Here is a 14,785-nt window from a genome sequence, read left to right as displayed (position 1 = left end):
CTGCTCAATAAGGATCAAAAATTTCACAAACTGAGTCTTTGCTTTTTTGTGGAGCCCTTCTGCAGATATTATCTCATGGGCAGGGAGAATTGGCTCACACACATTCCATGTGAAGAGGTTCTACAAACTTGGTAAGTATATGAACAGAAGCTAACCCTTGAACTTCAGTTCTCTAGTTATGTTTTTGTCAAAAATAACTTTGAGTGGAAAAGGATGCACTAATGAAGTAGGAAAAACATTATAAACTGTACCCTTGCTGTCAAAAAGACTTCAGAGTCAGCTGCCATCTTGACATGAGGTTGCAACTCTTGTCACTGTACCATTAAGAGAGAGGGGACATGGTTAACAGGCTGACCCCTCAAATAGTGATCATCAAAAAAAGATTAAATGTTCGGTTCCCTTAAACACATTAAGTGGGTGTTGGATAGTGTTTGTAGGGATATTCAAATCACTTCTGTTTAAAGAACCACTCAGCTTGCTCCAAACATATCCTTTTCTGATTCTGGAGATTGGGGTCTCGATATTTCATACAGCTCCTGTGGGGTCTGAGAGCTTCTTCGAGAGGCTAATATCCTTAGTATCTCAGCAAGCTGTTTTTCTATATTGGTCATTTTTGTGTTTAAAGCTTTGATGTCCTCCTTCAGCTCGTGTTTCACTTCCAGCATAGTTGCCTGGAGAGTCTGTTCAGGGATAGGGTAGAAAGAGTGTTTGACTTCAGCAAGGATGGGACTTCGATCCTGAGGACTTCGTGTTTCCCCCACATTGTCCAAGCGCAGGTCACTTTTTGTGATGCCACTGTCACAAGAGTCTGTCTTTTTCAAAGTAGCTTCACCCGTTGCTTTTGTTCTTTCTGGCAATGTTTCCATGGACTCGGCTTTGGAAACTTTGTTCCAGTCCTCTCCCTTGGCACAAGCATCTTTGAATTTTGCCCAGCCTTTACGCTTTGGATAATCCCCTGCTGCTTTCCCACCAACATAGTCTGAGACTGGAGCTTGTAGTTTGGCCTGATCAGATACACCCGATGTTGAAGCGGACTGGTAGGCAATTGGCGTTGCAGGGCTTTCCCTTACTGTGACAATGCTGGCTTTGACAACTGTGTGGGAAGAGTGATCTCCTAAAATGTTGCCCCTTTCAACATCTAGGTCATCTCTGCCTCCTCTTTCTGCAGCTAGTCGGGCCTCCTTCTGCTGCCGAAATCTTTGGAAAAGCCGACGGACTGGATGGTCAGGTGGCAGGACCAAAGGGGCTTCATTCTTCCTTTTCATCCTCTCTTCTTCTTCTCGTTTTACATCACTGATCTTCCGGAATACAATCTGTAGAGAAAAAAAAAATGACAAAATAGGATATCCATTCCTGTGATTTGAACTGATACATATGACTGCTGTATCACAGATATTCAGTTCAAAGTATGTTTTCCTATTATTCAAAACTTTCCACATGTGGATTACATTCAGCACAACCCTGTGCATGACAGGACAATATAAGAAAACCACACTGCTGTGGCCACTGGAGTGCATGAATGCACATCAATGCTAGTATTAGATGAACAAATGAAAATTCAAAACTCAAATATGATAGAATATCTGTTTATCACCAGCTTCCCAAGGCTGATAGTTCAGAAAAGAATATGAAGATCTTAGTTTGCCTCAGAAAACAACAGAACACAAGGAGGTTTGCTACTATAGACAGTTAACTAGTGTCAATAAGTAATAACACAAACACTATTAGGCACCCAATTAATCCTTATTGCTTCCTTGGGTCATAATGTCTACTTTTCTGTAGTATGGTCTCCAAAAATGCTAATAATTCAGTAGAAAATACCCTTCACATTTCAAATAGTAATTAAAAAGCAAACAGTCTAAAGAAATAAATACATTTGCCCAGATGTCAAAGAGGCATCTATATTAAGAAAGTTAAAATGAGTACACAAAATAATATTTTATGTTTCCCGACAATGTTAAATCTATTTGATATTCTTCTGTCTGCTGAACCAGCACACAAAACATATAGCTTTGTTAATTTCTGTTCTTTAGGGACGTTTGGCAAGAATCATTCAAAAGCTGCCAGATGGGAAATTAGAAACATTTTATTTTTACATATCAATGAAAACCGTACCCATAACGTAGCAGCAGCATCAAAAGATGCAGCACAGGTTCTGAAGGAAGTTTCAGAGTCAGGTTTCCTCTGTCGTTTCTGTTTCTGCCAGCGCCCAAATTCTAGCTTAGTTGATTAATTATGACGAAGTTCAAAAGCATCTAAACTCATTAGGTGCAATTAACTTTTGCTGGATCAGGCCCAATGTGGATGCTAAGGCAAGCACCGTTACGCCCAGCTATAGATGTTCCAAGAGGCAGCAGCCATTCATGTTTTACTTTATAAAAGAACAGTCTAAATTTGCAATCTAAATTTCAGCATGGATGCAGGTGAGGATGAGAAAAACAATGGGTATGGGACATATAGGCAATTTGCTCAGCTAGGCAAAACTGTGACAATTCAGTTGCAACTGTACCCTTAGCCAAAAGAAGATGGCCATCCCCAGTAGCAAATCCTACAATGCAGGAAATAACAACTGGAACACAACTGCTCAACAGACAGCCTGCCCTAGGTCCATGTTAGAGGTTGCTCTCCCATACTGAAGTAGTAAAATGCCAATCCAGATATTGTTATAGGGGTACAAAATTGCAGCCTTTATATATGTTATTGTGAATTTTTTTCTTCCTCCATTATGTGTGTATGTGAGTGGGTGTATGTGGTGTGTAGAGAGAAATGACATATACTTCCTAAAATCTGTTGCAAGTGAACTGGTTCTTTTTGTTTATGATGCTACAAGAGAAAGGTGCTAACAGACATGGAAGAAAATACAAGGTCTGAAAAAAGAAGGCACATTTTATGTCAACCCTTTTCATTAAAAATCTACATTGAATGCCTGATGCAACACAAAGTTTTGTTTGATTTTACCCTTTGCAGAGTTGACAGCGAAGGCTACAGGCACATATAGATAAGAAAACAATTGCCGCAAAAAAGCAGTCAGAAATTGTGAACAAAGCAGAAACAAAGTAAAAACAAAACATTCCATTAAAATCAAATGAAAAACAAAACAAGTCGAGGCCCAGTAAAATCTCCATAACCACTAATCACCACAAAATATTGCAGACATACAAGGTGCCAACCTGTCTTAAGTCATTTGCTGTTTTAGTCCTCTTTCTGCATACGTGTGAAAGTGAGCTCCCAGTTCCGATTACTTTACCTTTAATAAACTATCAGACACACGTATCAGAGCTGTTATCCCAAGTCTGATACAAATAAAGCACCAAGAGAACTGGGAAACTCCTGCTCAAAAGGATTTTCAAGGAAAGTCAGAAGATGAACGCTGTAAGATCTGCAATTTAACTCCGAGAGATTTCTCACATCCCTAAACCTTTGCTAGATCTTTTTAATGAGATGGAAAGTTGGTTCTACTCATCAGCCTTAGATCTGTCCTGTTGGTTCCTTTTCCTAAACCAGTTTTGTCCAATCTGTTGGCTCGGTTTTTTTAAAAAAAAACCTTCTAGTGTTTTTTTTAAAATATTAAATGTTAACAAGTAAATATTAAGGTTAATATGTAATATTAACATGTAATGTTAATGTCATATTTAATGTGATACTAACATTTAATTAATAATATTAATTAAAGTGTCATAATTAATTATTATAATACTTTAAAAAATGGATGTACCAAAAAGCAGCTCTCTGGAAAGGTGCTGTCCATTCTATCTCAGCCCAACCCACCTCACAGCGTTGTTGTTCTGAGGAAAATATCAGGAGTATTAGGTATATTTGCCGCCTTGAGTTGACCAAATACATTTTAAAAAAAGGGCAGGATAATCAATCAATCAATCAACAGCTATATAAATAAAATTAAATATAGTTATTACTACTCTCCACATATGTATTTAATAATTTCCTGTTCTACCACACAAAACATTTCAGTTTAGTTAACAACTTTGAGGCCTAGTAGGTGGCAGCACCTAAGGCCTAGCTGACCTAAAAAAAATTAAGCAGGACTGCAATTGGTTAACGCTTGCATGGGCAACTGCCAGGAAATCCATGGCTGCTGACTCTAATGGGAGGTCGAAAAAGCCTCTCTGTAGAAAGCCAACCCACTCTGCATTGTTAACAAGTAAACTACAGACACACATCCAAGAAGTCACCAAAAGTCAAGGTTGGAGACCTCCAAGAATCACACCAAAGGCTTTTGAGAATCAAATGCAGTCCTGAGGCTTCAGTTTATGCTTCTGTGTGCTACACCAGGAGCTTTTGCTGGCAGGCCAGAGTACCATCCTCTTTTAAATTAAAAGGACCTTTGCAAATGAAATTCATGGATTCTAACAGTGATCAGTGGAGGTCTTCAAAGGGGCCATTCTGCTGACCCTATTGCTAGAAGTGGAGCCTGCCTGCTGTCGCTCCAGGGATGGGGAAGAGAGTTATTGCCATGGACAGCCACATGTGGCTAATGGATGGATAAGGAGAGGCGCTGACTATTCACTGTTTCTACCTCTCAGTATTTTGAATGTAGAGATCCAGTACTCCTGAATGTATCGATTCCACTGCGATATCAGGGCAAAAAACTGCTGATAGATTTTCCCTCTTGGAATCCTTTCGATGCATAAGCTAGAGACACTTCATCACCTCTTGTGCAATGAAGGTCATAGATTAGTTCTCTACTGGGGGGAAAACAGTGTTTTCTTTTTAAATCCTGAGCCTACAACTGAGTATGCCACTTTTCCTTGGACTTTTGAGTTATAAGAGATGGGCAATAATCTTTGTTCCTCCATGACATTCCACATGTTATAAATGGCTGTCGTATTTCCCTCAGTTATATTTATTTGTAACTAGAACCTGCCAAAACCTTTAGCATTTCCACTTAGGAAAGATCCTCTAAATCCTCAATCATCTTCCAAGTGCCATGAAGTCCTTTATGAGATAGACTCAGGAATTGTTTTATTATTTAAATAAATAGCTTACATACCTCAAATAGCAGCACATGCAATAAACATACTCTCCTTTGCATTTCAAAAGCTCCCTCTCTTTCAACATTTTATGTTAGCCCCAAAGCCCCATTCTCTCACTGACACAGATCTCTATTTTAACAATTCCCCTGTCATTATCAAAACAGGACAGTTTTAAGAAATATAAATATAAGAAAAGTCATTGTCATGGCTGCGATCTTATGCATCAAAACAGGGAGCAACAGATGTTTCCTTATGGATGTATATCCCAATTATCTTTTTAGCCAGTGCTCTCCTTTGTAACATTAATGAAAACAAAATTTCAACCTACTTTGACACATGAGGGTTAAATGTATGGTGGAGACCAGAGCACACCACAAATTCTATCTGCTATTCTCGTGCAAATAGTTGCATATGAAACACAAAGGTTTCAAGGAGCTGTACTCCCATCTGCCTGAACATGGTTAAAAGTCTCCATCTGAAGAAAAACTGCCTTTTCAAGATTGTCAGCAGGGATAATCAACAATATCCCTCACTCCACAGTGAGATGGGCAGTGACAAATTTGAAATATAAATACAGTGGTACCTCGGGATACGAACTTAATCCGTTCCGTGACTCTGGGCGTATCCCGAGTTGGTCGTAACCCGAAGGAAATTTCCCCATAGGGTTCAATGTAAATCCGGTTAATCCGTTCCGCCCTCCGAATTTGGTCGCACCCCGAGGCAAATTTCCCCATAGGGTTCAATGTAAATCCGGTTAATCCGTTCCGCCCTCCGCCCGAATTTGGTCGCAACCCGAGGCAATTTCCCATAAGGTTCAGTGTAATTACCGTTAATCCGTTCTGGCGTCCACGGACCACGCGTTGGGCGGGAAAGCGGCCGGGCGCGGCGTGGTGCGGCGCGAAAATGGCCGGGTGTGGCGCGGTGCGGCGCGAAAACGGCCCGGCGCAGCGCGAAAACGGCCCGGTGCGAAAACGGCCTGGCACGGCGTGGCGCGAAAACGGCCCAGCGCGGCGCGGTGCAGCGTGAAAACAGCCCGGCGCGGTGCGAAAACGGCCGCGGACCACGCGGCAGGGCCGGAAAAACAGCCGCGGACCACGTGGCACGGGCGGAAAAATGGCCGCGGACCACGTGGCACAGGCAGAAAATGGCCGCAGACCATGTGGCACGGGCGGAAAATGGCCACGGACCACGTGTCACGGTGGAAAATGGCCGCCAATCCGGTTCGTACCCCGAGGCGGAGTTCGCAAACCGAGGTAAATTTTTGGGGCCGGAGCTGGTCGTAACCCGAAAAATTCGCAAGCAGAGGCGTTCGTATCCCGAGGTATCACTGTATAAATAAATATTAGAATGGCTGACACAACCAAGTGATCAAAGCCCCACCCTCTTTTAACGTGCCTTGCAGAGACTGCACACATGTAAAAAATGCGAGGGCCTTGATTGCCTGATCATGCCCATTATTTTGATGTTGTTGACTGCCACCCCCACAGATGCCCCTGGATATCAGCATTGACAAAAGGCCAATATTTCTTATCACACTGCATGTGCTAATCAACCGATCAATATAAAGCAACTTGCTCTCACCCAGTAACTGATCTATGAATGGCCATTATTCCTGTCTACATATCTTGTATTTCATTTTCCTTTTATATTTCCTTAATTATTTTCCCCACTCACCTAAGTTTATATGCAATACTCCTCTCTCAGATTTCCATGAATCTGATAAAGTGTAGTCCACAAAGACTTATACGGTAATAAACGAGTTAGTCAACAGAAACCCCTTACTGTTATTGTTGCCCAGTATATCTTCCATAAGTACCCATAAAGTTCAAGATCGTTTTTCACTGTAGAAAAATCCAAAGAGATAATAATTTTGTCATATCAGTTGTAACAAATCATACATACAGTTGTTATGGAAAAAGCCCCACCGTAGTCAGTGTAATATATTGTACTTCTAAATAATTAGGCACCAGAATTCACTGCAACGATGCAGGAACACTGAAAAAATGAAGTATACCTAAATGACCCATGAGATCTTATTTCATAATGAATTTGAAAAAAAAATTAAGGGCCCATGGAGCCCTGCTATTTTTGTTATGCAAGATACTGCTTCTGCACAGAATTTCATGGAGCTCAAATGGCCAGTGGCCCTTGAGTTAGAGCAACAAATGCATTCTCACTTCTTAGTCTCCCATCTAGGGCTTTCATTAACACATTGCAATTAACTAGAATTAAATAGAATTCTTTAGCTCATTTATTCTTACCCATTTCAAAATGCATGACAAATTTCCAATTTTCATCCTGTGGACCCAGTTCTGTGGCTTTAAAAATATTCCTTGCCCAAGGCAGTACTGTTTTATCTATTGATGTGGGTACTTGACTACTTGACACAAAGTAATGTTTTGTAACAAAATTCTTTGCCTCTGTAATGAGAAGTTAATTGGTATTTCTGAGAGAGCGAGAAAAAAATATTTTTAGCAGAGTCTTCACTAATTAAAACATTACATACTAGTACGGCTGTTGTGTCACCACTTCATCCAAATTATATATTCAAAGAATAGTATGTTTCTGTTTCATAAGTGAGCAATGGATTAATTCTAGAGCTTCTTGCTAGACAAATCACTTCAGTAAGTGTGCATAATGGAAGTAGCCTAGATGAAAAAAAGGTAACTAGCCTAGATTACAAAGAGGTAAGCCTTCTTCAAAAAGAGACTGGCGTAGCAACCAACAGACAATTTTATTAAGGGACAATTTTCACGGATAATCAGATGCATGAAATCCTCAGTTGGCAAACTGGTTTGTGTGCGTATGCATGCAGACAGGTTGGTGATCACATGGCAATGAAATGTAAAAAATTTCCTCTGCAAGACGTTTAAAATAAGCAAGGTTAAAATAAACTAAGCGGAGATATATTACAATAACAACTGGTTGAGCACTGTTGAGTGAAATGCCTTTATTCAATGGTTGTGGGATAAGAAACCTTCTTCTTGATTCAAACCCAAATTGATAGAATCAAACTTCTTGAGAAATTGGCCTGCATCCCTCTCTTCTGATCAATGTCAAATTGAGCATAATGGAAGAAATTTTAAAAAGGAGAACATTTAAAAATTTTAAAAAGTAGCCCCTTTGATACAAACATTCAATCGCTGATTTCCAGGAGTTTATGGTATGCAATGGAATTGTTAAAATTTGGGTCCAAATTGCAAGTCAACCATCAGTTTTACTGAATGTCCTTCTGGCTGCCCCAATCACTCTGAAGATCCCTGGAAAATGGAAGAGGCTAGGAGAAATTGGAAGAGAAAAAAAAGAGGACAAGAATGCTAGAATGAAACCTTTTCCTTTGGAAATGTATCAATGGAATTTGGCATCATATGCCACTACGATTATTTATAGCTTTCTTGTATTGAAGGTTGCTAAAATGCCACATGATATCAGGCAAAACAAAAACAAAAGAACAACAACAACAAAAACTTCCTAGAGGAAGGACTTGAGCTGGAAAAAAATAGCTAGAAGGGAAAGGGCTTAAGCGGCCACAAAAGAAATGTAACAGAAAATGTTGAAGGGGAGGGGGGGGGGACAAAATGATCTTGTAAAAGGTACATTTAGATCCTAGTAGACCAATCAGATAAAATGGCAGATAGAAATAAAAGTAGGACTGGATTGCCAAAAAGCCCCTTTGATACAAACATTCAATCGCTGATTTCCAGGAGTTTATGGTAGGCAAAAAGGACAACCCCCGAGGTATAATTATATGAATGGGGACTGTTATTTCTGCTACCTTTCAGGCTATACACACCGAGCACTAGAACTCCTGAGGGTGAATGAACAAGTGCAGCCCTCTTGTTTTCCATAGAAGCTCTGATGGTGAATATCAGACCTGGGAGCCAAGCTTGTTAACAACAGTCTCATACAATTTTCAGAGCCCAGCCTGTCAGCAAGAGATTGATAGAGGGTTTCCAAGTCCAGAATCCAGAGACCAGGGTCTTATAATGGCATATCTATTGTGATATGTTACTTTCATTAAAATTGTTTTGTGTGTTCATGCACCCACCAAAGCACACATACACAGAAGTTCAATTGTCAAATATTATTAAATGATTTATGTTGTGGATTAGTGTCTGCATTACAACAACCATTTTCAACTGCAGATTCCAGACTGAAACCGTGGCATGCTTTAAAGTCTCAAAATTAAAATGTGTCGAGCAGAAAAATATGAAGATTCATAAGTTCAGTTGCATTAGCCCTCCCTGAGCAACCCCCCCCCCCGACATCCTCAGGGGGATATCATTTAGCTTGCAGCTACTCTCTGACACTTTCACTTGGCACAAGCATCACACTGTAGACAAAGACTGAAGCTATTATATGGTTGGAAATAGCTACGCAGCATGCATTATTTATACCTTTCACTTTAAATGCACTAATGCACTGCCTCTAACCCCACAGACTCCTCAGACATTAGGCATATAATGGACTGTGGGTGAGGCAGCCTTGAACAGGAGCTATTTAACACCTGGTCCCCTAGGATGAAAAAGATGGTGGGTAGGCACAAGTGTGATTACCTGAAGCACTTAAGACCAGTCTAGCTGAGGAGCTACATTCATCTAATCTAATTTCACAGATCTTTACTGAATCAATTCAGCAACCATATTTTATTTATTTTCCACTTTAGCCATATTCAGGTGCTTTCAAACCAGTTACAGTCATCATATAAACTGTAGGGGAAGCCTGGCCACAGCACGTCACAACTGTGATATTGTACTGTGCCAATGTCTGTACAAAGGAGGCCTTTTCATATACATCTCTAAGCAAGCCGGCTTTTCTGCAAGCTCAGATCATGATAACCTGTTTATTCATACATATACATATACATATACATATACATATACATATACATATACATTCCTAACATACTGTGTATACACACACACATACACACACTGTATATGTGTATACACACACACACACACACACATATATACATAAATACATATGTTAGGAATACATACATACATACATACATATATATACATATATATATATACTGTATATACACACACGCACACACATATATGTATATGTATATGTGTGTGTGTATACAGTATATACATATATATGTATATATTCCTAACATACCTATTTATGTATTTATTCGTAACATCCGTATTTACAATATGCAATACACATAAGAAACATTTCCCATGAGCATAAATGTATTAATATTCTGCCTTCTCCAGAATTTATAATGTGTCTCTCTGCACTTGTTGATGAATTACCTTTATGGATTGATTGATTGATTGATTGATTGATTGGGGGGGGGGGCAAGGCCACAAGACTCTAGGCAGCCTTTTTGTTGTTGTTGTTGTTTTTGTGCCTTTAGGTCAATCTTAGTCACCCAGCTGGCTTTATGCCTTAACCACTACACCAAACCACTACAACCACTTAACCACTACAAGCCTTAACCATTACAGCAAACTGGTTTTCTAAGGGCGGCCTGCGATCTTAAAAAATACAAAACAGTGGAACTGTAAAAACACAAGCTACACATGTCTGGATGGGGTGGGGGTGGAGGAACAGATCCAGAAACAAACAGCCTTCTAAAGGGGCTGAACATCCATCCTAGCCCAAGGCCTGAGGGAACAGTCAAGTGGTCAAAGACTTCTTGAACATCATAGAGTGGGAGCCTTACTAATCTCTGGGGGATGCTGAGGGCTGTGGCAGAAAAGGCAGGCTTCCTGGGTCCTGACAAATGACACTGTTTAATTGAAGGGAACTGGAGTGCGCCCACTCTGCCTGATTGCACAGGATGTGCAGAAACTGCTAGGAATAGGCAGTCCTTCAAATAGCTGGGCCCTCTCCAGTGAAGGGATTTATAGGGTGTAATCAACCCCTTGAACTGCACCTGGAAGCCAATGGGCAACCAGCATGGCTCACAAAGCAACAAGGGCATACCAAGGCATATCAAGCTGTAGCTTCCAAGTAGTCTTCAAAGGTAGTCCCATATACAGTACATTGCAAAAGTCCACTGGTGAGGTGAGTGGGGCATACATGATTGTCTGGAGATTCTTCTGGTCTTGGAAAGGGCACACCTGGTGCACAAGATAAATCTTTGCAAAGGCCTTTCTGGCTACTGCTGTCCAAGAAAACCCCCAGACTGTGCGCCAGTCTTGAGTGGAGAAGTACAACCCCATCCAAAACTAAAGATGGAAAGTTTCCAGAATTGATGGGCTCAAATATTCACAGCCACTCAGTTTTGTCTCTGGCTCAGAATCTGTCCCTCGCCATCCAGACCTTCATAGCCTTCAGACACTGGGACAAGACACTGAGTGCATCGCTTGGGCGGCCCAGAGTTCAGCTGTATAACTGGGTATCATCAGCATACTGATGGTACCAGACCCTGAACTGCCAAATGACATTAGCCAGCAATGTTAGGAAGATGTTAAACAAAAGGAGCAAACTGTCAAGCCCTGAGGCACCCCACAATGAGGCGCTGCAGGCTTGACATCTCCCAACCTTAACACCAAGTGAAAGGAGGAGAACAACTGCAATACAGCGCCCCCCCCCCCCCCGCAATCCTTGTAGTTGGTCAAGAAAGATACCATGATTGATGGTATTGAAAGCCACTGAGAAATCAAGGAGGATCAAGATAGACACAATATCCCTGGTTTCCTCAAAAGTTATCAATAAGCACAATCAATGCTGTCTCTGTAGTATGTCCTGCAGTTTAAAACCTGACTAGAATGGGTCCAGATAATCCATTTCCTCTGGGATCCCTTGGAGCTGCAGCCCGACTACCTTTTCAACAACCTTCCCTAAAAAAGGAAGATTGGAGAATGGACAAAATTTTTCCCAAACTGTTGATTCTAGTGATGTCTTCTACATCAGGACCCACTACTGCTTCCTTTAAGACAAGCAGAAATACCCTCTCCCTCAAGGAGCTGACACCACCACATGGACTTTCCACGTAGCTTTTACAGGCCAGGCCAGACATGGATCTAATATACAGCTTGAAGGGTCCTGTCCACTTCATTGGGAGTCACAGATTCAAACTTAGCTAAACCTACAAGACTCTGCCTCAGGCACCTCAGCCAGCCTTTCCCAATCAGAGTCCAACTCCAAGTGGAACCAAGCAACTTTATCTACCAGATAGCTAGGGTTAGGGTTAGCTGCTCCTTACAGCAGCTCTGCAGAGGATTCTGTGGCTTGTCTGTCCCCAACAAGAATCAAGTAACCCTAAACTGGCCACTGGTGTGATGGAATGGAATTATGAAGGCCAGACTCAGGGAGAAAAACATTTTCTTTCATCGCCTGAGGCGAGAGAGAGATAAGAGGATGAGACTGGCACCTCCCTGAGGAATTCACAATGTTGTGGCTGGCATTACTTGGGAGCTGGGGTTTCAATCTGGGAAGATTCTTGCTAGAGGTTGTAGCTAATAAACATTGCTGGACTGAATTTACATGGTCTCTTGGAGTTCCTTGGGCTAGGCCTGACATCTGGACAGCTATTGGCAGTTATAATAAGAGTGGAGAAATAACTATGTTTCGCCATCCTTATCAGCATGATGTAATCCCAAATACAGTGGTACCTCGGGTTACGAACTTAATTCGTTCTGTGACTCTGGTCACAACCCGAATTGGTTGCAACCCGAAGCAAATTTCCCCATAAGGTTCAATGTAATTACCGTTAATCCGTTCTGGCGTGGAGGACAGGGAGGCGGCTATTGCTTGGAGGGAGAGTCCCCCTCCCTATGACCACGTGTCAGCGGCGGAAAATGGCCGCGGACCATGTGTCAGGGGCGGAAAAAGGGCCGCGGACCACGTGGCGGGGGGGAAAAAGGGCTGCAGACCATGTGTCAGGGGCGGAAAATGGCCGTGGACCACGTGTCAGGGGCGGAAAAATGGCCGCAGACCATGTGTCAGGGGCAGAAAATGGCCGTGGACCACGTGTCAGGGGCGGAAAAATGGCCGTGGACCGTGTCATGGGAGGGACAATGGCCGCGGATCCGGTTCGTAACCCAAGGCGGAGTTCGCAAACCGAGGTAAATTTTTGCGGCCGGAGCTGGTTGTAACCTGAAAAGTTCGTTAACAGAGGCGTTTGTAACCCGAGGTACCACTGTATGAACTCTTATTTGTGTTTGGTTGGATTTGCTCTATCTTTGTCCAGTGGCACTCTAGGCATCTCTTCCTGGAGCTTCTTGGAGAACCAAGGAAGACTCTGAAATTGGTGCACAATGAGAGGCTGCATAGGAACACAATGGTTCAAGACCTCCGCCACTTGCCCATTCCAGGCTGTGACTAAGGCCTTGGCCGAATTACCCACCAGATCCTCAGGTAAATCCCAAGCTCCCTCTGGAACCCCTCATAAGTCACCTGGGATGGAATGATTTAATAGGCGCTATTTCTCTGTAGCAAGATTAGCATGGCAAGCCGTAAATCAATCAAAGAGTGATCTGACTGTAGGAAAGGACTGATGATAATGTCCTTCACTATTAAATCACATTGCAACTGCTCCAAGACAAAAAACAGATCTAGTGTGCAAATACAGGTATTACTTGGGACAGATCCATGATTGCCATGGTATCCATGAACTCCTCAGTTGCCCCAGGCTCAACATCACCCAGTGACAAGTTGAAATCCCAAGAACAGCCTTGAGCTTTCCACTGCCAACCTAGCAATGGGGTATAGCAGGTTAACCAGAGGGTTTCTGGTTATCTATGGCACAGAGCTTCTGAGAGCCATCAACAACTCCCAGATTACAACAGCTACCCCTCTGCCCTGGACTGGCACACCTCACCACCCCATCCCACTCCCTGGAACTACCCAGGTCTCAGTTATACATGCCAGGTTGGCTGCCTCACTCATTTTTACATTGTGAATGAGGGCAGATTTATTATAAAACAATATGTCATGATTACCAAGGATCCAGCAACCTAATTTCAGGGGTGAATGATGAGGACTGGGTGGATGAATAGTTCTCAAACAGCCTCCCCAATGTCCCTGAGTATGTCTTACCCTCAAATTCCACCATACCTTCTCTAGCTATCATTACTTTGATGGTACTGTCTCTCTTTTTAATCCAGTTCCATTGCACTCATAGCTGCCCCTACCAGGACAAGGCACTCATGCACTCCACTGATATAACTCGTACTTGCACCAGCTACTAATCACCCTTACCCCTCACAGCCACACCCAGCAACCTCCCAGACTACTCTTGCCTCAAGGCATTGAGTAGTCTGTGTGGTTCTTTGCTGCTTTAGCAAGCTCCACGAAATATAACCATCATTCCTCATGCACCCCCAATGCCATCCAATTGCAGTGAGTTAAAAATCCAGATAGTTGGCAGACTAGCAAAGTTACAGGCTCCCAAGTCTGACAGAAAGGTTCCAACCCAAGCCAAAGTTTGGAGAGCAACAAGCCAGAGCAGCTGCAGAACTCTCATCAAAGTGAGCAACTTCTGATGTGATATTGCCTCTGCTGCTTGTATCTCCCTCCTGCCCCACTTCAATATACCACCTTTAGTTCTTTGTTAGGCAAAAAGCACCTCAGGGATCCAGGAATAGCCATCAGCCACCACAACCAAAAGTCCACATTGGCCAGGAAAACTCCAGAGGGGGTGGCAGAGTCCACATCAGGCCAAAAGCCTCACTGCAACCAGGGGTAAGGGAAAACATGATATGCTGAGCTGCAGACCTCTTTACATTGCATCAGTCTCCACACTGACTCCTTGATCCACCATCTCTGCTGGTTCACCACTGTCTCCACTGTCTCTACCACTAAGAATGGGGATGCAAGCAAGGCCA

The 14,785-nt window shown here is 42.4% G+C and overlaps 1 protein-coding gene across 1 annotated transcript in view; it reads right to left on the bottom strand.

Annotated features, from left to right (window-relative positions):
• Window positions 1-425: 425 nt before the first annotated feature.
• Window positions 426-14,785, bottom strand: part of KCNH1 (potassium voltage-gated channel subfamily H member 1) — a 246,286-nt gene continuing 231,926 nt past the window's right edge. The window contains exon 11 of the mRNA XM_088151395.1: window positions 426-1,313. Coding sequence (XP_088007521.1) covers window positions 471-1,313 — 843 coding nt within the window. The 3' untranslated portion in view covers window positions 426-470. The remainder of the gene's footprint in view (window positions 1,314-14,785) is intronic.

Source organism: Python bivittatus, unplaced genomic scaffold (assembly GCF_059951505.1).
Source record: "Python bivittatus isolate LINGU-HERP-01145 unplaced genomic scaffold, Pbiv_v1 ctg000020_np1212, whole genome shotgun sequence".
NCBI lineage: Eukaryota > Metazoa > Chordata > Lepidosauria > Squamata > Pythonidae > Python > Python bivittatus.
This window is presented reverse-complemented; position numbering and strand designations above follow the sequence as displayed.